Here is a 27484-nt window from a genome sequence, read left to right on the forward strand (position 1 = left end):
TAGTGTGGACAGGAAAAAGTGACCTTTAATTTTATTAACATACGTACCAAATTTTAGGACTGTTCTAGAGATTTCGAAGTTAGTCCTAATCCGATTGTGCTATCAATCAATCACAGACTTATAATCTGGTAAACCAAATTTCTCAGTAAATAAAAACAAAAAAAAACTATACTCTTCTCTTTCTTTTGGATGCTAGTACTAGCGCAAGACAAAGACAGTATGATTCTCTCTGTCTGTTTGAAATAGGGGACAGTCCCATAGAAATAAATTTCGCGCCTTTTTCTACTGACAAAGTTGTTTGACCGGCTAAGAAATTTACAATTAATCCCATGGATTGGAGTAATCATTAGTTTTACCAAAGATAGGTATAACTCCATAATAGATGGATACAGTCTAAGGAAAAAACGTGCCTCGAAAATCATGAAAAATTTGATTCTCGTTCAGAGGGCGCTACTAGCTTTGGCCTACTGTCGTATAGATAGCGTTGACGGTTTCGTTTGTTATTTAACAATTTTAACGCATATCAGTGAAAGAACATGGGTCAAAATCATAAAAATAATTAATGCAAATAAAAAAAAATCATTTATCCATATTTAAATACATTTTATCGTATTTTTATAAATATTTATTTTTAGTTTTAAAGTGTGTCGACAGATGGCAGTGAATTTACTGGGGTTACAAAATTTACTATGACAGTACCGCTCTAGTATAAGTTACTCTATGGTTTTACGAAAGCGACTGCCATGTAATGTGACCCACAGAGTAGTATAATATATATTATAAATTTAATATAGAATGATGTAAATGTGACCCGTCAACTTCAACCCAAAGGGGACACGGCCTTATTTGGAAACGAGGGTATTTCTTTTCAAAGCACTGGCAACCCCATACTTGTCAATTTGACGTTTTGTCTTATGTCTTATTATAGGTTATAGCGTGTTGATTCGCTGTTCGGCGATTTCAATTCGACGCGCTGTGTTTTTGGTCAAAAAGCATTAAAACCACGCAGATTAAAGATTTAACAAATGCATCTAGTTAAAATACGGTCAATTTAACTATATTTATTGCTTTATTTTAAGCAAAACTGTACGCAATTGTAGGTTAACATAACTAAACATGAGCAGTGGAAATTGGGGTAATAGGAAGCCATGGGGCGGTCGAGGTCGTGGAGGCTTCGGCGGCAGAGACAGAGGCTCCAGGGGAGGGGTCAATAAGAACTACAGGGGGCATAATTTTGGAAATAATAGAGGGTTTCGCGGTGGGCGTCAGAATGATTATGGCGGACGCGGGCCGCCCCAACCGTTCCAGAATTATGGTAAAACGCCGCGAGATATGCCTGGGAAGCGACTGTCGGAAGAGGAGATTGGTGTTACAGAGTATATCAACGACCATGAGGGGTTTTTAGGTGTTATCAAGTCCAGGTAAGACAATTATAAAATAGAATAGAATAGTTTTTATTCGTAAACACACAGACAATAGACATACATTAAAAGAACTATAATAAAATTAATTGTTAACACCCTGATACTCTTGCATTTTTTTTTCTTCATTATTGTTGTTATTGTTTTTGTTCTTGTTTGCACAAATAGCTCTGTTTTACTCTGTAGAAACTTTATTAAACATGATGTTAAAATATTTTCATTAAGGAAACTGTAAGTCTAGCTTTAAGAAAATTTCCAGTGTTACGTATAACTATAAAATACTGTTTGTTTCTTAAATAAATACATAAATAAATAAATAGTAGAATTATAATAGTAGTTGTTTAAAATTGTACAAATAGGCATATTTGTTTGTGCTGGTAACAATGGAAAAATAAGTAAAAAACCGTCCAAGTGCGAGTCGGACTCGCCCACCGAGGGTTCTGTACTTTTTAGTATTTGTTGTTGTAGCGGCAACAGAAATAAATCATCTGTGAAAATTTCAACTGTCTAGCTATCACGTTTCCTGAGATACAGCCTGGTGACAGACAGACGGACAGCGGAGTCTTAGTAATAGGGTCCCGTTTTTACCCTTGGGTACGGAACCCTAAAAATTAGTTTATATTTAGAGTATAAGTAAATAATTTTGAATATGACGATGTACAATTACTACAAATAAAATATATTCTATTCTATTCTATTCTATGCTCTCCTTCAAGGCCCTACTACTTATTTAGCCCTTTCTCGTCCTTTCAATACAAATTTGTAGTTTGATTTAGTTGCATATGTGAATTTTTATTTTAAATGTCAGTAGATCTCATTGTTACTTGTCCAATCCTAGTGTATTCCTTACTATTTTGAACGGTTACTTTTTAACTTTGTTTTTATATTCCAGATACTTAAGTAATCTATATGTGTATTTTCTATTAAAATAATAGTCCCTCAGGCTATCGTTGTTGTGCTCACCAGTTGGCGCCACTGTAGATGTAGGTCCAGAAAAACATCTCAAAATTCTTCCATGCTTATTTTTATAAAATCAATATGTTCTAATATACACAAAAGTATCTTAACATCTAAATGTGCCATTTTTTTTCGACCTATTTAATTTTCCATGTATTTTAAATGACTCTTTTTTTAAAACACTAACATTTATTGAGCATTTATTGTTTACCATTATTAATCAAAGATGGACAAAGATTTACCACAATTATGAATAAGGAGTCAAAATTCCCGATAAAAAGCTTGAAACCCCCAAAACTTCTATGCATTTGACATTTTGAAAGACCTCCATCTACACTAGCGCGCCTAGCGGCGAAATTAAACGCGGTATCCCTCATTGGGCACTTTGTGTAGTAAAATGTCCAATTGAACTGTGTCTGGAATATAGGTTTATAGGTTTTCGCGGGCTTGGTTTCCGCAACTCGACGTCATATTATTGCGCCTATTTTGCTTGGTGGGTTGTCGGCACTACTCTTGCCAACCCAACTCTTCCAAGAAGCCTAGCAGACCCTTGATGAAAAATAAAATATAAAAACAAAATGCTTATCAAGCTTCTACAACCCTTCCAGATACTCCGATTTCCAAGTCTCCGAGATCAATCTTAAAGGCGAGATAGCCAAGCTCACCAATACCAAACCTCCACAACCACCCGTAGACAAGGACGTAGAGCAGGATGAGGATCTGCTGCTGAACAAGTATAATGTGGAGATCCTGCCAATGGATGAGTGGGACCGGATCAACAAGCTGGCTGTGTCGGAAGCTAGTACCGAGAAGGTTGAAGTAGGTATTTGGTTTTGTTTTTTTTTAATTAAAATTTGCTTGAGGAAGTAAAATAAAATAAATCATATCAATAATCGAACTTAGAAACAAACCTGAGATAATCTTGCACAAATAAACCTAGTACCACAGTATTATTTTTTATATCATAAAGAATGCAAACAAGCAGACTATTATAACTCGGAAATAATAATTACTAATTATAAAAATATAAACCAGGGACCGGACAACCCTTTCCGCGATAAAACCCTTTCAATGGGCGTCACTTAAACACGGCTAACACATTGAAAGACTTTCCCTTTTGAACTGCAAGCCCATTCATACCCTTACCTTTGACTAACGCTTACCGAAAAGCTAACCAAAAATAAGGCTAGCTCTTAATAAGGCTTACCCTTATCTTTAAGCGCTTTTTATAAAGGTTTCCCTTTGCGTGAAAGAGACAGGATTAGTATATATCTACGGTAGTGTATGAAAAGGAAAGAAAATACGTGCCTAGTCAAAGAACGCCACCGTCGCCGCCGACGATCGCTCGGATTCGAAGTAATGTGTGCTTTATGAACAAGGTAGACGACTTAAATTAGCACGCTTATATGCTAAAAGGGAAGCTCTTTATAAGGCTAACCCTTATAAGCAATATGCAAGGTGTTGGTGAGCGGATGATAAGGGTTTTGTAAGGGTATTTGGGCTACCGATTACTCAAATGTGGTAGCTTTATATAAGGGTTTTTAAAAGCAAAACAAAGGGTTTCGTCTGGCAAAGGGTATGGTGAGTTAAGCCTTATGCAATACCCTTATAAAACCCCGATAAGGGATAGCGGGCCGGTCCCTGGTATAAACACAAACAAATGCCCTAACTAGGTTTTTTTTTTTATCTAGTTTTTATAGAGGCTTTGGACACTCTAGGTAAACATGTCAGCCTAAACTTAAGCCCTCCTTCATAGGCTAAGTAACTACCAACTATAGCTAAGTGAATAGTTGATAAAATAATTTTGCTAAAAGTCATTATAAAGTTTAAACTCCATTTTAAATCCACTTTCCATTGAAGTCTGTTTTGTCTGTGACCTGTAGTAATAAATAATCAGCATATTTTACCAACAGATAGACGTGACAGGCATGTCCAAAGAGCAGAGGACCAAAATCCATGATGCGGTGAAAAAGGCCTTCGGAGACAGTATTGTCGGCAGCACCGTCAGTGATGGGGACAAGAAGCTTGTGCGGTTTGAGAGATACAGAAAAGGAGGTAAGCTCTAATCAAATCTAAACTGTTGTAAGCAGTGTTGGCCGAAACGTGAACCGTAACCGTAAACCGTAACGGACGGTTACAGTTTACGGTTCAATTTGTACTTGTTAATGGTTAATTGCAATTAACGTTCGGCCAACACTGGTTGTAAATCATACTTACGTTCAGCGAATTTTACCATCGATTCCGTTACAGTCATACAAAGTCCATCAAAAGTTAGAGGAATAAAAAAAAATTAAGAGATCTCAAGTGGTAAGGAGGACAACTTTCGTAAAATGACCTTTGTACAGTCGCCATCAGATATATCGGAGCGGCCGAGGTGTTCACAATATCTGAACACGCACTCTTAAGGCCCTGACAATAGAGGCGTGTTCAGATATTGTGAGCGCCTGAGCCGCTCCGATATATCTGATGGCGACTGTACAAAGTGGCATTAAAAAACTGAACTCTGCCTATCAAAGCTTACCTCACTAAACTAATTTAATTTAAGATTTACCTCACGTATTTTCTGATAAAAAATAGTAGCATGGATAACTCATTCATTCATTTCATTTCATTTATTTATTACTATAACAATATGATATTGTGTTAGAAAAATCTTACAAACGAATACATGCACAAAAATAACAATATAATAACTTTTCGTAAAACTGTACATATAAACAGCAATAGAACATACAGTGTGTGAAATGCTGACAAATCGTTCAAAACCATATTTCAAAATACTCATGACTATGTTTTTAACAACAAAAATTGTTTTTTTTAGCAACTCACAGACTGTATGTTGAAATAGTTCACTCGTTTTCAGGCTGGTTCCCAACTGACATAAACCCCTTCATACAAGTTTCGAGAGAGGATATCATGAGAGTCCAGAATACAGATTTTAATGGTGTTTCTACACACAATCCATATGGCGGTGCCAAAATGCTGTCTACTACATGTATTGGTGCTGTTTCGACAGTGCCATACAATTTACAGGGTGCTGTTTCCACAGTGCCTCTCTTTTCACGACGAGACATTTCTACAGTCACTTCCCATTTTACAAATGATAATAGAACACCGCAAGGCCATAGCCATAGTGGAAGAGGTGTTGGACCTATGGTTTATCTAAGCTCGGCGCAGGCTCTAAGCTGTACCCAGTCTGAAAGAGTTTATGAAACAGTGACTGCGATATGTGGCTCGCGGCTGGCCCATGGTAGTACCCTGTCTGATAGAGAAGTTGCTGGGCCAATGACTTTTTCAAGCTCGGCACAGGTTCTATACCGTACCCAGCTTGATGAAAGAATTAGTGGACCACCTTGGAAAGACTCTTCCGCTCAAAGCCGTACCTTGCCGTGTATAAAAGTTGATAGATCAGTGGCTTGGGAAACTAACTTGTCCGCTCCAGACGTTACATTGACTGACAGAATAGTTGGCCAATCAGAAGCTTCATCTACAGCCAAGTTTCAATGTCATACTCAGTCTATAGTCACAGAAGACGACTCACCAGAAGTATCTAATGCCTTAGAGCAGATAGAGCCACAAGATAATGTGTTTGCGAGGCTCGATGCCGGTTGGACTATTCAAGATCCCAAAAATAAGACAATAAACCGAGTGTCTGAGTCTGAACCTACAATTAATGAAAGAAAGAAAAAGAAAAATAAGAAACAGCGTCGAAAGGCTAGGGAACTAGCTAGGCAAGCAATAGAGATTAACACAACTACATTATCTACACACCCAGATGGTACACTGACTGATGGAAATTTTGCTGAACTAGAGGCTTTACCTACAGACACGTCTGAATGTCATAGTCAGTCTATAATCATAATAGATAGTGACGATTCACGAGCCGTGTCTGATGTCTTAGAGCAGACAGAACCAGACGCGATATTAGCACAACTTGAAGCTAATTGGACTATTCAGAATCCCAAAAATAAAACAATAAAGCCAGTGTCCGAACCTGCAATTAAAGAAATAAAGAAAAAGAAAAATAGGAAACAGCGTCGAAAGGCTAGAAAACAAGCAAGACGAGCAATAGAGATGAACACAATTGCGTTATATACCCACCTACCGGATGCTTCTGGAAACACAGCTTACAGTACTCCTAACACAAATACCATGAAAGCAGCTATCGCCCTTGAAGTCAGTACTCCTAAAGGAAATGAAGAAAACCCGAATATATCACGAAAAAGAACCATTGAGGTCATACCACCTACTGATCCTATTAAGAGGAGAAAACTTAGTGCCAAAGAAAGTAAACTAGAGATAATATCACGTAAAAGAGTCCTTGTTGATAACATTGATAATAGTGTTGAGGCTAAAAGACAGAAAACAGAAACGATAGGAAATATAACGTATGCAGAAGCTGTAAAATTGGGCCTGATAGTTTCCATCACAACATTAAATAGATATTTTACTCCTCAGCTTTCCGAAGAATTTCAGCAACAATTACAAGCGAGACTAATGGAGGATGCCAGGAAATCAAATAACAGTCCTGGTCCAATATTTAGAGGAAAACCGATATATTCCAACGGTGCTTTACGTCTTTGGTGTGAAGATGAAGCCACGCTTTCATGGCTTAAACGTACCAGTTCCGCCATAACTGTTTCTTCAGGAGTTAAAATAATTATAAAGATCAAAAGAGAAGTTGAACCGTTGGTACGCTGTGGTATAGTTTTACCTGGTGTTTGGGATGACTTTACTTTGATTGTAAAAACATTGAGGTATCAGAATGCTTGGGCAGAAGTTGATAGTTGGAAACTGCATAGGATTGAAAAACAAAAGACTGATACTTTTGCTGTTATTAGTGTACCAGAGAGTTTGGTGAAAAACATTTTAGAGCACGAACGCCGACTTGGCTTCATGTTAGGTTCTGTATATGTGAAGTTTGAAGGTTCTAAAGGATTCTTTTCTGAATATCCGCCACAAAATGTTTTCCAGAATCTGCATAAAGGCGTGGAAAGTGCTCATATGACCAACCAAGGAGTAAGAATACAATATCAAACTTTGGAAAGGACTGACTCAGTTTCTGATGAAGATGAAGAATTTGAAGACCATTTGGAAATCGAACAGAATCTAAGATATCACTTAGATAGCGGAGTCAATACGCGTTTAAGCAATGTCAAGAAAGAAAGAGTGGGAATGCCAAGAGAAGGTATCCCGTTCTATCAAACTTAACAAGTAACCAAGATAACCTCCACCATCAACTACTATGGCTTTACTTTTGGTGGGGGTTTTATACAGCCATAACTGATTTAAGAGTCAGAACAGGCACAATTTAAAAACATATAAAAGGTAAGCTGTCAACATGCCGGTTTTACCAAGTTTTTCATTTGATTTTTCAGACTAGTTCAATGTGAAATGTAACAATTCTCTGGGGTCAATCTCACTGATGGTTGAATAAAAAGTAGCTATGATAGATGTACCGAAATTCTTGGTCTATTGTTTTTATTCATGTATTTCTGTTTTTTTGTTACCAAATTTTTTGAGAGGTGTTGCCCCAAAAACAGGTTCTGCTCTACAATTTACGTACTCTTCCTTATGCGTTCCATCGTCTACCATCTTATGACTTTCATCGTAAACTTAAACTTGTTCCCATACTTCACGCCAATTAGCCTCATGCATGAAGTTTATATTTGAACGAAATATGTTTCATTCGGATGTTTGTTACCGTTATATCATGTTACAAATGCATTTCCGTTTTTAAATTACCATCTAATTACTTAAAATTATAAATAAAAAGTACAAAAATTTGCCCGCGAAAAGCTAGTGAGCGAAACGCTCGAAACGCCACGTGACGTCACGCGTTCGACAGATTAGTGTCATTAGTAGCAAACGTCAGTCGGGCCGCCCAACGTGTGACGTCATCACGCTCTGTCGAATTCGCGCCAAAAATTATGAGCGTTTCAACCGCTCAAAAATTTTCTACATTTTAAATATTTTTTAATAAAATAATGTTAAGGTTTACAAAAGTATTTTTATCATTTCCGGTGTTCCAACGATATAAATTATGAATCCAAATATAAAAATAAATTCATGCATGGAGCTAATTAATATAGTGTCTGCCCGCTACAGAACCTTAGCCGTTCATACATTTGGCCGAGCGTAATGTATGAATGTCCTTGATTTCCCGCTCGCCGCTTGCGTCCTGTCCGCGGCCTTACCGCGAACCACTTCGTTCGTTCTTCTATTTGTCTTTACATCACTCGAATAGTATGTAAGCGTTATTAGAAAGGCAGGTTAGGTTTCGATGTTCGCAGTAGGTCTTTAGTTTAGGTACGCACAATCCCTCTTAAAGTTTCCCAAAAGTTTCCGAGATCTCTCCTAACTTTTTGATATTTTAATTGATTATAATATTATTTGTGTTACAGTACGCATAGACAACCGTGTGAAGTGGGTCTGGGGCGGCGAACACGTGCACTTCATTCTACACAAAGAAAACTGTGACACTATGGACGCGGCGCAGCGCCTCGCCGAGCGACTGCGCATGAAGTAAGTTCCCAGTTTTGCCACTAGAGGCACTAGTCCCACCAAGGGCGAGGAAGCGATAAACTATCGACTATTTTCTCGCTCAAGGAATAAAAGATAGAGATTCCGTGTTGGTAAAAGAAAGAGGGGGATAAAGCTGTTCGCGTCGTTCGTCGTCGTAAGGTTATTCTATAGATAGGTTAGGTTAGGTTGGTTTATGGCAATTCTGAAAAGTTACGCGTTTCTGGGAAAAACCAAATTATGACTAACGAAAATGCGGACAAACAATACATTATGACTTAAAACTTTATGAGAAACAATAGAGACTCGGCCCTGATAAATCCGCTATAGATGTCGACTACGAAAATAAGCAGTATTTTGGTTGCGAACATGTCAAGGGGATTAGCTGTCTATGTATTATTAATAATTCATTCATTCATTTATTCCTTTATAAAACATAGTCTAATGAAAAAAAATTTTATAATAAATATTAGACTATGGCAGGGGTCGGCAACCTTTTAGCAGCCAAGGGCCACATAGCGGTTAGCAAAATTGCAGCGGGCCGCACTCTGTTAATAATTCGTAAATTTATTAGACAAAAGGTACTGTACTACATTGTCGTTTGTCAAAAAGGACTTTTTTTAATATACTTTTTTATGCAAAAGAGTGCCGAAATTCAGATCGCTCTTCGCGAGTTCTTACATACAGGGCGCCCCTCATCGTCTTACATGCAGGGCTCCTGCGGCGTCCCTCACAGTTATTCAGCGCACTTCGCGCGCTCTTACATGCAGGGCGCCTACGGCGTCCCTCACAGTTATTCAGCGCCATTCGCGCGCTCTTACATACACCTTAAAGGTCGGGCGGAGCCGGACATTCATCCCGCTTGGCGCGCTCTTACATGCAGGGCGCCTGCGGCATCCCTCACAGTTATTCAGCGCGCGCTTACATGCAGGGCACCTGCGGCGTCTCTCTCAGTTATTCAGCGCGCGAAAGCGCGCTCTTACATGCAGGGCGCCTGCGGCGTCCCTCACAGTTATTCAGCGCGCGCTTACATGCAGGGCGCCTGCGGCGCTCCTTACACTTAATCGTCGGGCGAAGCCTGACATTCATCGCGCTTGGCGCGCTCATACATGCAGGGCGCCTGCGGCGTTCCTCACAGTTGTTCAGCGCCCTTCGCGCGCTCTTACAAACAGTGCGCCCTCACACTTAGCGATGCGCGCTTTGCGCGCTTTTACATGCAGGGCGCCTGCGCCTGCTATTACATACAGGGCGCCCTTAAAGGTCGAGCGAAGCCCGACATACAGCGAACCCTCCACACTTAAAGGTCGGGCGAAACCCGACATTCAGCGTGCTTCACGCGCTCTTACATTGCGATAGGCAGACACTCATATTGGCACAGAATAACTAATAGTACTACCGTAATATTGGCACGTCTGTGCATATTGAGTGATCGGCACATTTAATGTAGATCTTGTGATAACCCAACCCAACTCCAAATGATTAAATTGAAATGTAAGACTTTTCTTTTTCACTCGATCACTTTAGTGACGTAGGACTGATGTACCCCGGAGGCTCGCGGGCCGCAAGCGAGCGGTTCGCGGGCCGCCGGTTGCCGACCCCTGGACTATGGTATTGCGTAGTTTCCCAGATAACTATATTTTGTCAGCCTAAGGCACATGAAGTATGCGTTTTGCGTTTCGATCTTTTCTACTTATAAACATTTTAATAACAAAACTTCTGAGAGACACAGAACTATTATAATATTTTATACAATCGAGATATAATAGAGAGCTTGCTGAGTTGCTTAAGTTAAGGTACGAGATTGAAAAGCTTGATTATATCACTATTGTATACAATAGTTTTTCTACGAGACAAAAAAATAATACTTTCAACTAGTAGAATCATATAGGTAAACAAACCAAAAGTATACAGCTAAGATACGCGAGCTGCCGCAGCCCGCGATACCTTCATACTCGTACGCGCCCCGGCCGCCGGGCCTGACGCGCGGCGCCCCCGGCGGGTTGGTCAACGACACCTCCTCGTAACTCATGAGGCCCTGGTACCTGCTCCGCGCTAAATTCAATTTTAAGACAGTTTTTTCTCGATTTTGGCCACCGTAGCCTATGGAGACTAACAAGCAACGCTAAGCTGTTTTCGTAGGGTATGGATGTTGGTATATGAAGAGTGTCACATGCGCGTTTCTGACTTATGAAGCAATTGTTTCTACTCCAACATAAAATAAAATGTTTTTGTTGGCCAACCAATCACAAAGCAGATGCGACGCAGCGTGTTTAAGTAGGCTAATTTGCATTGAATCGAGTCTCCTTAAACAAGAAATATTTTATCGAAATTAATGAAGTTCTTTTTTCAAAATTTTTATAATTGACTAAACCGTATCGATAAAATTCTTATGCTCGAGTCGGAAGTGCCATAGACTATTCAACGTTGAAAAGAGTAAGGTTTGTAATACACAGATTATACTCGACGAGTAGACAAAATATATTAATAACGGGTCACTCACGTATTTTAAGTCGAAAAACGGTCGACATGTTTCACTCCGTATCGAGGAGTTTCATCAGGAGCTTGCGTTGACGGCGACGGACCGGCGCGGCGGCGGTGTCGGACGTTTTTCGATTTAAAATACGCGAGTGACCCGTTATTAATATAGTTTATATTCAATTCAATTCAAGACTTTATTCATAAAATACAATTTTACAAGTCAGGTACATTCAAATGCTAAATAGTTAATGGTAAGTCTTATAATTATTTTGTTAATTACATAGTTTAAGAGGCAAGGCTGAGCCAGCGAATCAGTTGCTTTATATATACCTAGTCGGCTCATAAGTTCTGTCACTGGCCTTTAAAATTTAAATTTGGAACTCCTAAAACAAAAACCGTTCTGCATTTGAATTTCGAATCTTTATTAAATATTTGAGTAGTATAATTTTGCAATTTTCTGTTTTCTTCAACATGGAGTGGACGCTTAAAGATAGCCGTACCGCAATAATTGCACTATATCGTTGTGGTCACTCGCCGACTAAAATTTTTAAGCTACTTGAAAATTTAAAATTCTCTCTAAGATTTGTGTATCGTACCATAGAAAGATACAGTGAGGTCTCTAGTTTAAATGACAAGAAAAGAAGCGGTCGTCCGCGTACAGCTAGGACTCCAGCGGTTGTACAAGCAATTAGGGCACGCATTGCCAGAAATCCCGCTAGGAAACAAAAAGTTATGGCCCTCCAGATGGGTTTGAGCAAAAACACGGTGAAAAGAGTGCTTAATCAAGACCTGAGACTTCGTGCTTATAAACGAAAAACTGGCCATCTTCTCAATGGTCGGCTTAAAGCTTTAAGGCTTAAAAGATCTAAAGCTTTATTGAAGAAGTACGCTAAAAATAAGCACCGTTGTATACTGTTTTCCGACGAGAAAATTTTTGACATAGAAGAAAACTGTAATAAACAAAATGATAGAGTGTACGCTCGCAATAGTAAAGAAGCGTCTAATAGCATTCCCCGTATTCAAAGAGGTCATCACCCTTCATCTGTGATGGTTTGGCTGGGAGTTTCTTATGCGGGCGTCACTAGTATGCATTTTTGTGAGAAAGGAGTAAAAACTAGTGCCAAAGTGTACCAAGACACGGTGTTGACTAATATTGTGAAACCACTATCCCATACGATGTTTCTAAACCAGCATTGGGTTTTCCAGCAGGACTCTGCTCCAGCCCATAAGGCAAAGTCTACACAAGCCTGGCTCGCCTCCAATAAAATCGACTTTATACGGCATGAAGATTGGCCCTCCTCTAGCCCAGATCTTAATCCTTTAGACTATAAAATATGGCAGTATTTAGAGGAAAAGGTGTGCTCAAAACCTCATGCAAATCTAGACTCGCTGAAAAAATCTCTTGCTACGGCAGTGGCCAATATCGACATGAAAGTGGTGCGTGAATCCATTGACGACTGGCCACGAAGACTTCAAGCCTGTGTAGATAATTATGGCGGTCATTTTGAATAAATGTTATACATTTAGATTCTCTAGTTTATAAGCTTACAAACGCTGTACAAATTATACGGAATAAACTTAAACTTTTGATTTTATTTGATACTATGTATATGACAGAACTTATGAGCCGACTAGGTATATATATATATATTTTTCAATAATAATAAGTTTTATCCACTTAGTACAGTGCTAGGTATCGTAAAAGGCATCGACCGTGTAGTATGCATCAGACGCCAATTTAGATTTAAGTTTTTTATAAAAACATAGGTCGCTAGTTATCTGTTTTAGCTCTAGCGGGATTTTGTTATAAACTTTAGGTCCTACCGTATGTATACATATAATAATAAGCCTCATGCATGAAGTTTATATTTGAACGAAATATGTTTTATTCGGATGTTTGTTACCCTTATATCATGTTACAAATGCATTTCCGTTTTTAAATTACCATTTAATTACTTAAAATTATAAATAAAAAGTACAAAAATTTGCCCGCGAAAAGCTAGTGAGCGAGACGCTCGAAACGCCACGTGACGTCACGCGTTCGACAGATTAGTGTCATTAGTAGCAAACGTCAGTCGGGCCGCCCAACGTGTGACGTCATCACGCTCTGTCGAATTCGCGCCAAAAATTATGAGCGTTTCGACCGCTCAAAAATTTTCAACATTTTAAATATTTTTTTTATAAAATAATGTTAAGGTTTACAAAAGTATTTTTAATACAGTTGCTCAAAAAGTGGTACTTTTTGTGGCTGCGTAGCGTGCGAGAAGCTCAATTTCTCGAACTAGTGCTTTTTACTTTTTAGTTCCAAACTATAGTTTCGAAACGCAGTTAAAATGTAATTTAGCTTGAGCAGGTACCAGTACCTCTACCATCAGTTGCCAGAGTAAATTTCACTTACTTTAAGTGAATAAACGCGCCGTACGTCACATATTTACGTCGGTTTACGTATTATGTGCCCAACTTCACTCCACTGCAAACGATGCTGACCCTTTCTAAGTATACTAAAAAACAGAGCAAGAATTATATCGGAGTATTGTACAGCGCCTCTAGGTGTCACCTAAAGAACTAAATATCAAACGTATGAGTAAACGGTAAATTACCTATCGAAATCCTTAGCAAACTACCAGTTTTGACATTGACATATTTACTCACGTCTACGCGGTCAACGTAATTTACTTTCTTGTATATATGTATGTGTTTATTGTTAATTTAATATTAATAATATTATTTAAGGTATCATATAATGTTTATAATTCTCTGAATTCAAAATTCTGGGCTAAATCATCAGTGGCGTGCCTAGAGTTTTGGAGTAAGGGAAGCCGAAAGATTATGTTTTCGTAATAACTGTATCTTCACTCTTTGTACTCAAATGAATTTCCTAGCGTATCGAGGCCAGCTAATCATAGCGCACAGGGCATACTCATACTACTACTAGATATAATTTTACAAACATATCAGGGCCTACCGCGAACACCGAAGTTTGCAAGTTGCAGGCAACAACAATCCCTTGTGTTTTGTAAACGGCCGTACAGAATTTTCTCTTATGCGACTGACTTATCTGAGAATACAAAAGTCGTGTGTTGATTTTGGCGCGGAAATGATATCCCGTTTTTCTACAAAGTTTAACGATTTTACCTTGCCTTCGTTGAGTAATACGTGGAAACATCCCTTCCCTTCACAAGAAACGACTTCATCCATAGTTAATGTAGCCACTTTCATAAGTTTTACAAACAAATTAGAGGACAAATTTTATTGTAAGTACAAACGCGTAACTGAACAAGGCCACGTCGACTAAATAATAATATACTTGAAGTTGATTATTAGACACGAACTATGCAGCTAACTTCATACCAAATAAAATTGCTATAGTTTGTCAAACATGAATCTAGATTCATGCTCATTTCAAACATAGACAGAGAGAATCATACTATCTTTGTCTTTCACTGGTACTAGCACCCAAAAGAAAAGGATGAGTATAGTTTTTTTGTTCTTATTTACTGCCAATTTGGTTTAACCAACAATAGTCGGTAAATAAGGCCCCATACGCACGAGAGTTTTTTCAACGCGCGTTAAAAAAGCGTTTGAATGACAAATGGATAACCATGTATGTATTCACACGAAGGCGGTTTTTAAGCGCGGCGCTTTTTAGGGTTCCGTAGCCAAATGGCAAAAAACGGAACCCTTATGGATTCGTCATGTCTGTCTGTCTGTCTGTCTGTCCGTCCGTCCGTATGTCAGAGCCACTTTTTTCCGAAATTATAAAAACTATAATGTTAAAACTTGGTAAGTACATGTATGTTGTGAACTGCATTAAGATTTTCACACAAAAATAGAAAAAAAAAATTTAGAACTGAAACTCAAATTTTTTTTTCATCAAACCCATACGTGTGGGGTGTGGGGTATCTATGGATAGGTCTTTAAAAAATGATATTGAGGTTTCTAATATCATATCTTTCTAAACTGAATAGTTTGCGCGAGAGACACTTCCAAAGTAGTAAATGTGTCCCCCCCCCTGTAACTACACTGTTTAAATACAAAATTAAATACAAAAATACATTGTTTAAATTGTGTAATGTACGGAACCCTCGGTGCGCGAGTCCGACTCGCACTTGGCCGGTTTTTATCGAGCACTGTTCGATTTTCGGCGTTGAGCGTTGGCCGTAAATTGAATTGAGCATACGGAACTCCGTGTATCTGTTCCCACAAGCGTTATAAAAGCGCCGGCGCTGCTGTCAGATGGCTGTCGAGTGTCAATCTTTGGTGTCAATCGTCATGGCTCTGCCGAGACGCGTTTGAATACATAACGCATATCGTACCATTCGTAACAAATAACTATGTGGGAGCTCGATCCCGAATTATTAATTCAAGAAATCGAGTCCCGACCACTTTTACCGGAATACGGAAATAAACTACTTAAAAAATGACGCGTGTTTTTATTACTACACTTCCACAAGGCAGGGACTGCAGGGAGTACGACTCACAAGTGATTTTTAAGCGTTCATATGAACACAAATATCAGAAACGGTAAAAAAGCTCCAACGTCGGGTTTTAACGCGACGCTTTTTAAGCTCTCGTGCGAATGGGGCCTAATTTAATATGTGTTCAAAACGCGAGTTTTAAATGTTATGCACCTCTTGCTAAACCATAGTGTTGTTTTGATTACACATGATTTTCTGTATCAGAAACTGTATGTGTGAACTGGGTCTAATGACAAGCAGATTAGATTCACGCAAAAGCAAACAAAAATGGTATTACTATGATAATCTAAATTATCAAATCTCATATAGTCTTATTTATATACTTATATATGAAGTTAGTATGAGATGTAGTTATTACTGTTAGTTGTACATACTTACCAAATATGCAACAAACCTATTAAACAAAAAATACCACTTCATTTTATTGTTATTTATTACAACCTTGGAAATATTGTTGCGTTCCAGAAGGTACATCATTTTTCTAGCAAGTGTTCACAAAGTTAAATATCTAGCATAATCTACCTCTATGACTATATAACATTTTTAGAATTTCCAGTTGCCTGTGGCCTGTTTTATTTACTAATTGCATTGATATGTAGTTCGAAGCGGTTAAAGTACCTAAAGATTACTCAGGTTTAGGTGATTTATCAACTATACATCTAACTTCCACTACCAACATATTTTTAGTTCTTATTTAGTTTTTAAAAAGCACTGTATAACACTATATTCTTCAGATATCTTCCTGTTTTTATAATTTCTGAATGTGTAATGATGTTTACTGGCCAAGTCACATCCAGAATACTGCACATTCGGCCACATCAGATGATGTGGCTGTGATCATACAGTTCCATAGCTGTTACTTAAGTTTCCAAGTTTCATCAGCTACTATCATTTTTGTTATACTCCTGAAAAAGAATAAGTTTATAGGTTATTTAGTTGTAAGTTTAATGCTACCTACGTTAAGCATTATACACATTCATACTTTATACATTAGTCACTAATCATATGGTATATTTACCTTGCATTTTGAAAAGGTATCGGGACATCATAAAGACATCGATGGACAGACATGGCAGGTTGTCTGATAGGATTAGGCCTTACAATAACACTCCATCATTATATTTGTGGGGTTGTTTTCTTGGAGGAACAAAAGTTTTACTATAAGGCGTTTAATTCGACCGAACTTTACACAGTGTAGTTATTTATTTTAATATTATTTTCTAAACGGGCACTCTTGTTTGACTGTTTGACACTCTTAGCGTACGTTCAAATACTTCTGTTTTTTCGTGTGTTTTAGGTAAGTAGTGATAAAACTACAATGATTAACTAAGCATTTAAACGATAATTTAAAGACGGAAATGCATTTGTAACATGATAAAACGGTAATAAACATCCGAATAAAAATATTTCGTTCAAATATTGTTGTTTTTAAGTTGACAGAAAATGTCACATCGAAAACGCACGTATTTTTCGATGACAGCTGTCACGTTTATTCGCGTAAACGGCGTAAAGTATTTACCTAGAATAATTCTGGCTCAGTTTTTGTTATATAGTTAGAAAGAGAACGTTATAGGTGTGAAGTTAGGCATGTATCGAAAACTCACGTTAAAACGTTTGTGACTCATGGTGCCAGTTGATTTTTTTAGTTTTTTACGTGACCGGTAGAGGCACTGTACAATTACTCCATACATTTTCCTTAACTTTCTCACTTTCGACTGTCATTTACGGAACTCATGGTAGCCGTACAGGGCCTCACTCGTTACTCCTCGGTGTCGTTGAGCAACCCGCGCCGGGCCCGCGGCGGCCGCGGCCGGGGCGCGCACGAGTATGAAGGTATCGCGGGCTGCGGCAGCTCAAGTATCGCGGGCTGTATAGGTACTTTTGGTTTTGGTTTGGTTTGGTGGTATGATTCTACTAATGATATATTAATTTATTATTTTTTCGCAATTGTATTAAAAAACGTCGCAATTGTATTAAAAAACTTTCAGCTCTTGGCAATATACCTCGGTACTAGTGGTAAAAAGACATTCTTTTCACACTAGTTGTAAAATGTACTATTTTATCATTTCCGGTGTTCCAACGATATAAATTATGAATCCAAAAATAAAAATAAATTTATGCATGTAGCTAATTGTAAGTTTTATTCAGTCTCCGTCCATCCTGCCTCGGCTACGCGGGCACCAAGGACCGGCGCGCCAAGTCCTCGCAGTGGTTCTCGGCGCGCAAGCTGGACCCGCGCCGCCTCGCCGGCGCCGCGCTACACCTCCGCGACATACACATCGGGAACTTCACCTTCAGCGACACGCATTTGAAGCTGGGCATGCTCAAGGGCAATAGGTGAGTTTTTTTAAGGCGGTTCCCTGAGCTAGAAGGCGAAAAATGTCCTTATATGATCATGTTTTTCTAAGAGGCGTTGATATTCGTAGACGTGAAAAAAATATATGTAGTTCTTGACTATATTATCTTTAATATCATAGCTTCCGATACACAAATTATGACACTTCGCTCGATACAATTAATTCCCAAAGTAACCTCTAACTCGGACTTTTAATCCAACTTTACTCGGTTATTTATTATGTGATACTATAAACAAAAAAAAAAACAAAAACAATCTTAACTTAAATTATAATTTTATAGCTTTCGAATTTCGATATTGTAAGGTAACGTTTTAAAAATCATTAAAAAACGACAAAATTCGTTCAAAAATGACACTGGGGCGCATGATCTTTCCCGTTCTTTCTTGCGAAATGTGACAGTGACAGCGGCAAACCGATGGAACGGCCTTAAACATTTTATTAGCCTACGTGTGTGTCCCGCTGCTGGGCAAAGGCCTCCCTTTCCGATCCTCCGTGTGCTGAGCGAGATCCCGCCGATCCCGCTGGAACGCATCCGAATCGTCCCGCCATCTCTTTCTCGGTCCGCCTCTGCCCCGACTACGCTGTGGATGCCGGCTAGTGACTATTTTGACCCATCTGTCATCATGCATAAGGCAGACATATCCAGCCCGATCCCGCTTTAGCCTGGCGGTCTTCACCCCGACATCGACGACTTACATAGATACGTGAGTTAGATTTGAAATATTTTTATAGGCACGTATCATATCATATAATTTATTAGTTTTTGCCCGCGACTTCGTGGAATTAGTAACAGCGGCTAGTAAGTGTATCGCCTGGAAAAAGTTTAATAGCAATCATTCAATTTGAGCACACAAATTGCTTACACGAATTATCAGGCAATTCATTTATTTCAATTCCACCCCGCTTTAGACCCTCTTAAGGCATGATTTTCGGTATAAAAACTATCCTATGTCCTTCTCCGGGACTCAAACTATCTCTATGCCAAATTACAACTAAATCGGTTCAACGGTTTAAGCGTGGAGAGGTAACACACAGACAGACACACTTTCGCATTTATAATACTAGCTTTTGCCCGCGACTTCGTCTGCGTGGACTTAGTAACCGCAGCTAGAGTAAGAATAGCGCCTGGAAAATATCTCATAGCAATCTAAATTTGAGCATATTATACACACAAATTAGCAGGCACTTCGTTAATTATCTCAATTCCACCCCGCTTTTTACTTTCTTAAGGGATGATTATCGGGATAAAAACTATCCTATGTCCTTCTCAGGGACTCAACCTATCTCTATGCCAAATTTCATTTAAATCGATTCAGCGGTTTAAGCGTGAAGAGGGAACACACAGACAGACAGACAGACAGACAGACAAACTTTCGCATTTATAATATTAGTATGGATTAGTATAGATTCAGTCGGCTAACTGGAAGAAATAGTTCCACCCATTTAGATGACCTAAGGATTAATGTCATTATGTGTACTAAACGCGAGAGTTTAAAATGTTATACCTAAGGATTTATTTGCTTTGCAGATTCCGCATAGCCCTCCGCAACGTGACCGCCGCCGACGACTCAGTGGACAAAGCCTGCCAGCTGCTGAAGGATAACGGGTTCATCAACTACTACGGTTTACAACGGTTCGGCACGAGGGCCGACACGCCCACTTATGAAATTGGGAAAAGCATGCTCAAAGGGGAGTTTCAGGAGGTAAGTCAAAAGTAATACAAAAAAACCGGCCAAGTGCGAGTCGGACTCGCGCACGAAGGGTTCCGTATCATTACGGAAAAAAACAGCAAAAAAATCACGTTTGTTGCATGGGAGCCCCATTTAAATATTTATATTATTCTGTTTTTAGTATTTTTTGTTATAGCGGCAACAGAAATACATCATCTGTGAAAATTTCAACTGTCTAGCTATCACGGTTCATGAGATACAGCCTGGTGACAGACAGACAGACGGACAGACGGGCAGCGGATTCTTAGTAATAGGGTCCCGTTTTTACCCTTTAGGTACGGAACCCTAAAAAAGTTATACCGTAAAAACATGGAGGTGATATATTATTGGCCGGTACTGTAGTTTGTTTTTGTTTTATTTCAGGCGATAAACGGAATCCTGCGGCCCCGGCCCGGTCCGCTCCAATACGCTTTAGAACAGTACCGCGAGCACGGCGCAAGCGCAGCTTTAGCGGCCGGCGTGCGCGCGCACAACAGTATAGAGCTCCGGCTGCTGAAGGCGCTGGCTAGTCAGCCTAAAGACTTATTGGGAGCGCTCAATAAGGTATGTAATAATATTGTCTTCGGTTACCGCGATAGTTATTCATAAAATAAAACTATGAAAACGCATTATATCGCGTATATTGAATTTATAATACATCCCGGATTCACCCGTTGACCACGAACGCTGTAAAGGGTTCGAAACGTCGGGATGTATTATAAATTCAATATACGCGATATAATCCGTTTTCATAATTTTAATGTTCATTCAGACGACCGGTATGGCCTAGTGGGTAGTGACCCTGCCTGTTTAGCCGATGGTCCTGGGTTCGAATCCCGGTAAGGGCATTTATTTGTGTGATGAACACAGATATTTGTTCCTGAGTCATGGGTGTTTTCCATGTGTATTAAGTATGTATTTATCTATATAAGTATGTATATCGTCGCCTAGCGTCCATAGTACAAGCTTTGCTTAGTTTGGGGATAGGTTGGTCTGTGAGAGATGTCCCCTAATATTTATTTATTAGGCAAAACAGATCTTCTGTTTACTAAATGAAAAAAAAAAACCTCCCAATATGTGTGTAAATATCATGAAATAAATAATTTAAAATATGGTCTTGACTCTGCCTGTTTGGACTAATAAAAGTATAGAACTGACTGTCGGAGACGCTAGCTTGCCAGACTAAAAACATGTCGAGAGCTCTGTACGAGGTGTCATAAATTATTAAATTAAAATTACTACATAAATTGAAATCTCAGTACCATTACGAATTAGAATAGAAAATTTCGTTAAGCGCCTTACGGTATAAAAAAAAGTAAAAGTTATTACATTATGGAGTGATGGTAATCTACGGTCTTACTAGCATGTGCACAGGATGGAACCCTCTCGATTACCTCGTCGTGTTCTTCATGGTGCGGTTGCGAATGCAAAACGTAACGTTGGGAGTCCATTGCTTCGCTTTAAAGATTGCGCAAAGAGAGACATGATTGCCTTCCATCTTCCATATAGACAGCGGACGGAATGGCGCAAACATGTGGAAGGTCGCAAGTTTTGCGATTAGACCTGGTTCGCCGCACTTGCTGACAAGAGGAAAAAACGACGACAAGGCGTCTCAGTACCGTTTTCAGCAAATCTCTCTTCTCAGGCCTGTGGTAGTTCATGACGGTCTCGCATCGGTCTATTCAGCCACCAAAAACGGTGTCTCTCCGGTGTTACACCATAAATCGTCTGCAATAGACGAAAAGGCCAATGATACTAGCTTTTGTAGCTTAGTTTGAGCAAATGGACTTCTAGAAGGTCGTGAGCTTTCTTTCAGGTAGTTAACTTTTCATTTAACTTAATAACTAAACTCCTTTTTCCAGTTGGCCCGCAACACTCGCCTACTATACATACACTCGTATCAGTCGATGGTGTGGAACCGCGCGGTGTCGGAGCGGATCAAACGCTTCGGACTGAAACCCGCCGCTGGAGACCTCGTGCCGCTCACAGAAGTCGACGGTAAGTTTAAAAAACCGGCCAAGTGCGAGTCGGACTCGTGCACAAAAAAAACAGCAAAAAATCACGTTTGTTGTATGGGAGCCCCACTTAAATATTTATATTATTCTGTTTTTAGTATTTGTTGTTATAGCGGCAACAGAAATGCATTATCTGTGAAAATTTCAACTATCTAGCTATCACGGTTCATAAAATACAGCCTGGTGACAGACGGACAGACAGACAGACAGCGAAGTCTTAGTAATTGGGTCCCGTTTTTACCCTTTGGGCAAGAAACTATAAATTTTTTTGCAATATTTTAACTTAAGAACCGGCTGTCGAACCTATTCAACTCAAAAACGTTCTTTAAAAAAATCAAGTACAGAAAAATAAAAAAAAAGACTCAAAACGTAATTTCTCCAACAGATGACATAGACGAAGACAGCGACGAGGAAAACATCGACGATCAAGATGGCGGCGATAAAGATGGTGGCGTTAATCAAGATGGCGCTGACATTCAAGATGGCGGCGTTATCCAAGATGGCGGCGACATTCAAGATGGCGACCATACTTCAACTACGGAGTCTAAAGAAAACAAAACAGGAATGCAAAAAGAACCAGTGAAATTCCCAGTTAAAATATTATCGCAAGAAGACGTGGATAGCGGGCAGTTCAGTATATTGGACATTATAATGCCTTTGCCGGGATATTTTATAGACTATCCGCAAAATATGGTCGACTTTTATGAAGAGTTGTTGAAGAAGGATGGATTGACTTTGGAGTTGAAAAATAAAATTAAGTAAGTTTTCTTGCGTTGGAATAAATCTTAAGATTAAACATTTATTTAGATTATACTGTTTAACCTTGTTTTTTATGTCAGATATTTACATACGGTGTACGAAATAGTTATTTAAGATACAAGTGCGGAAAAGAGAAAATTCGAAACGAGTGGCGATAAATTAAAACACGACCGCAGGGAGTGTTTTAAATCAACACGAGTTGCGAATTACCTATTCGCACGTGTATTGAACAACGTTTTACATTACATATGGCCCTTTAAACTTTCGACATATGCACAAAAAGTGCACTTTACGCACTAGTGCGAGAAAGTAGCACCATATGTACTGTAAAACATTTTCTTTGATTTGTGGTCTTTCTAGGGCACTAACCTAGGTTGGTCTTTTAGCACATTTTGATCCTGGTCAGAGAAAAGAATCGATTGGCATAAAAAAAATCTGTAAATTTCAAGTGAAGTCTGTAAATCGTCTTATTTAAATAGTTTGAGAAGGTCTCCTAAGAACACTTTTGTAAAGTAGCACTGGATCAGGTTGCTGCCCTCCTGAATAAATGTGATTGCGATCTTTTTTATCAGAATTTTGGATGCCCTCATTTCTCTCCTTAAAAAAATGTGTAACACAATCAACATCGAATAAAGACGGCCAAAGTGACCAAATATATTGTTACCGTAAAAATGTGCCATTTTCAACCAAAAGGTACTACATTGTCGCTTGTCGATAAGGTTGATTTCTAATTGAAGCTATATGGAAATAGCGCCTTACTGACAAGCGACAATAACTACCCTTTTGGTTGAAAATAGCACAAATAAGGACATGTTCCGATATATTTGGCCACTTTAGCCGTCATTATCTATTTGATGCTGACCATACTTTATCAATTCGTTTTTTTTTCAGGAGTCTCAGTATGTCAGGCGCATATCGTCGTTTAGTTACCCGTCCTATTGACATGTCGTGGTCGTTCGTGAGATACAACTCGCCTACTGAAGATCTGATCCTGTCTGATATGGACGAGATAAGAGGAGTCACACTTAAGGAGACACCAGGTATAAGACAACTGCTAATTTCGTTTGAATCAATAAATAAAAAATATAAAAAAAATCAATAGTTTAAGTTACCTACACCATAATGTTTCTGTTTCTGTGTTTTTTTTTCCATCGCTGTACCATTTTAAAATTGTGTCTGGTAATAAACGTATTTTTTTTTAAATTAAAAACCGGCCAAGTGCGAGTCGGACTCGCGCACGAAGGGATCCGTACCATTACGCAAAAAAATTACGTTTGTTGTATGGGAGCATTGGGAGCCCCACTTAAATATTTATTTTATTCTGTTTTTAGTATTTGTTGTTACAGCGGCAACAGAAATACATCATCTGTGAAAATTTCAACTGTCTAGCTATCACGGTTCATGAGATACAGCCTGGTGACAGACGGACAGACAGGCAGCGAAGTCTTAGTAATAGGGTCCCGTTTTTACCCTTTGGGTACGGAACCCTAAAAAAAATTACTTCGTTGCATCACGCGTAATAGATTTATAGATTACACATACACAATGATTCATGAATTTGTTTGTTATTTCTATTTCTTATTACCAATATTAACTGTCAAATCTGGTGGGGCGTCTATAATCCTCGATTTTTACCGGCTTGCCTTAATTCTCTAGACAGTTGAGCGCCGTTTCTAAATTAGCTTCGGTTTACCTACGAATCTCTTTGAAGCATTGCTACTGCTACCTACAAAGGTAGGGGTCTTGGGTTTGAATTCCGGAAAGAATTTTCTACTAAACATATAAAAAAAGCTTTAATAAGGGTTTCTGACCGTCTAGCATGAGTTGCGTTCTCGCGCCTCATGCTAAACGGCACTTGAAGTATCGCGAAGAACGCAACTCATGCTAACAGGGCTGCTGGGACCAGGTTTATTGGTATTGGATGTCCAATAATATTATATCATCATCATCTGCCTGCGCCATTTCCCATCATCTGTGGTCGGCTCTCCTTGTCCGTTTTCTCCATTCCGGGCGATATCTGGGTCCAATAATATTATCTACTTCTCTTTTCCCAGATGGCCAATATAAAGCCTTACTCCTCAGCATGTCTCTCCCGGCAAGCTGCTACGCGACCATGGCTCTCAGAGAACTTCTGAAAGTCGACACTTCGGGAGACAACCAGGCGCTGCAGAACAACTACCACAAGAAACCTGACGCCACAGGTATTTTATTCAATTTCCTTCCCATTACAAAAGGATCTAAATGTCTTTCAAACGCTCTTAGAGGCCTACGATCGTATGAAGGACAGTCCTCAATCCCCACTTGATAAGCAACCGTCACTTTCTATTACCGCGCTTTTGAAGACAGACGCTGACCTTATCACATTAACAGGTAGACAAGTACGGTCAGCACCCAATAGATAGTGACGGCCAAAGTGACCAAATATATCGGAACATGCCCTTATTTTTACGGTAACAATAGTACATTATTGTCGAGGCTCGGAAGTAGCTACTTGCTGGCTGAGGATTCGTTTTAAACGGACGACCTTGGGAGTCCGTTTAATTGAATCCGAAGCCAGCAAGTAGCCTTCCAGCCGAGTCATATATAGTGCTTTTCTCAGAAATGGCGCAATAAATGCAAATATAATAGAAATATTTTACAGAAGCAACGTTCTCATGTATATATTTTCACAGAAAAAAAACAAAAGATTTGCTTTGCCGCCGTTTTATTTTTTAAATTATAAATTGAAGTGTATTTTTCTCATGTGTATCATCTGTTTGGCTGTTTAATGGACCTTGCCTGCATTTGATATGGCCACTTCAACTTTTAAAAAGTTTGAAACTCGACAAATAATGGAATTTGTATGCAACATTGCAGTCCCGAAATCGAGACTGCAATGTTTTTAACATTTTAATTTTTTGACTGACCATAAACAACGCACTTCGCGACCTACTTTTTAACCGGCAACGTCGACTTTGCCGTTCATTTTTGAGAACAGGTGTATTACAATATATTTGGCCACTTTGGCCGTCACTATTTGTAAGACAAGTGGATCAAGATATTGGACAGATGGAATACTATCCTTAAAGTCGTCGTCAATAGAACTTGCAAACAATGTAAACATTACATTTTACCTTCATTACTTCGTAATCCCGCTCTTTAAAAGGATAACCATGACCTTATCAACAGTCTAAAATACTTACTTATACTTAAATATTTTATTTATATAAATTTTTAGTTAAATTAAATGTTAACTATTAATATTTCAGGGAAAATAACTTTCGTAAAAAATATGGATGGTATAGAAAGGATCGCAATCTCTTATGGCTGAATCTCTTATCTCTCTTGTTGCAAAAGTGACCGCTTTCAGCTTTAAATAATAGTTCCTAATCTCTCCGGTGGCGCTAGTTAGGCTCTGGGACACGATTATAACATGAACCATATAAGGCAACAAATAACCCTACCAAATTACGTAGGTTGGTTTTGGTAGTATTTCGGTGTATGGTGGCGCCGCCTAATTACTGTTTTTTGATGGGCACTTTTCATACATAGAGATTTGGCCCCTTTATATAGTCTCCATGGTAAAAATGTTAGGTTATGTGTCAAATGCTAACAAAATCTGTCATGTTTGTTTACATTATTCGCAAGTTCTATTGACGACGACTTTGGTGCCATTTGTGATTCCTGATGTGGTTACTTTTAAGTAATTTTAATAATTCTTGTGTATTTTTTTTAGTAATAACCATTTTGTGAAGTGGAACTGATGTTGTAGACAATGTAGACCATAGAATGCTACAGTCGCGATCAGATATTTATATCGGGGCGGCCAAAGTGCTCACAAATATCTTAACATGAACCGAATCCGAATACGCACTCTAACTCCTTGACAGAGGTGTCAAGTGCGTGTTCGGATAGTTTTAAACATCTCAGCCGCTCCGATATATCTTATGACTCATATTTTATTACACGAACCGGTCTACCGCAAATTAATTTCATTGTTAGGGTTCCGTACCCAAAGGTTAAAAACGGGACCCTATTACTAAGACTCCGCTGTCCGTCTGTCCGTCTGTCACCAGGCTGTATCTCATGAACCGTGATAGCTAGACAGTTGAAATTTTCACAGATGGTGTATTTCTGTTGCCGCTAAACAAATACTAAAAACAGAATAAAATGAATATTTAAGGGGGGTTCCCATACAACAAACGTGATTTTTTTGCCGTTTTTTGCGTAATGGTACAGAACCCTTCGTGCGCGAGTCCGACTCTCACTTGGCCGGTTATTTTTTCGTTGGTGTGTGGTGTCTTCCGTGACCACAACTAGTGCAACCTAGCAGAAACGTCGGAATTCAAGGTAAAAACAATGAAATTAAATCGCGATAGACCCGTTCGTGAAATTAAATATGTCGTTTTCAAGCAAAAGGTATCACATTGTCGCTTGTCATAAGGATGCTGTGACAGGTTATTCGTATAAGCATACAAGTAATTTTCGCCCTTATAGTAAGCGACAATGTGGTACGTTTTGCTTGAAAACGTCACAAATATGTGTTCAAAACGCAAAAGTTTAGTGATATATCTGATGACTGTATATCAGACTGTTTTGAAATCGTCTCTTTCACGAGGGAAGTAATTCATGTTTTTTTTTTCTTGTAGAAACATCAGATGCCAAAGGCGACGAAGCGTCATCTGAAAACGCTGGAGAATCGGAAGGTCCCAATAACGGAAACGAAGGCGAGAAGGAAAATGGGGCGAAGAGAAAGTTGGAATCTGAAGATGGTGACGCCAAACGGGCGAAAGGGGGAGAATAAATGTT

The 27484-nt window shown here is 39.0% G+C and overlaps 1 protein-coding gene across 2 annotated transcripts; it reads left to right on the forward strand.

Annotated features, from left to right (window-relative positions):
• Nucleotides 1-931: 931 nt before the first annotated feature.
• On the forward strand, nucleotides 932-27484 carry LOC134742638 (pseudouridylate synthase 7 homolog). 2 transcript variants are annotated; one of them, XM_063675816.1, is made up of 12 exons: nucleotides 942-1421; nucleotides 2987-3197; nucleotides 4292-4433; nucleotides 8783-8903; nucleotides 18005-18193; nucleotides 19742-19916; nucleotides 20307-20486; nucleotides 21785-21920; nucleotides 22323-22695; nucleotides 23588-23736; nucleotides 24751-24897; nucleotides 27325-27484. In XM_063675816.1, exons 1-12 carry the CDS (start codon nucleotides 1117-1119, stop codon nucleotides 27477-27479), a joined length of 2283 nt encoding a protein of 760 aa, XP_063531886.1. In that variant the 5' UTR covers nucleotides 942-1116; the 3' UTR covers nucleotides 27480-27484. The 2 variants fall into 2 exon arrangements, with proteins under 2 accessions (XP_063531884.1, XP_063531886.1); XM_063675814.1 differs by lacking the exons at nucleotides 8783-8903; nucleotides 18005-18193; nucleotides 19742-19916; ... (4 more) ...; nucleotides 24751-24897; nucleotides 27325-27484 and adding an exon at nucleotides 5242-7671 and having other exon boundaries at nucleotides 932-1421.

The sequence above is a fragment of the Cydia strobilella genome, chromosome 7 (genome assembly GCF_947568885.1).
Source record: "Cydia strobilella chromosome 7, ilCydStro3.1, whole genome shotgun sequence".
Taxonomy (NCBI): domain Eukaryota; kingdom Metazoa; phylum Arthropoda; class Insecta; order Lepidoptera; family Tortricidae; genus Cydia; species Cydia strobilella.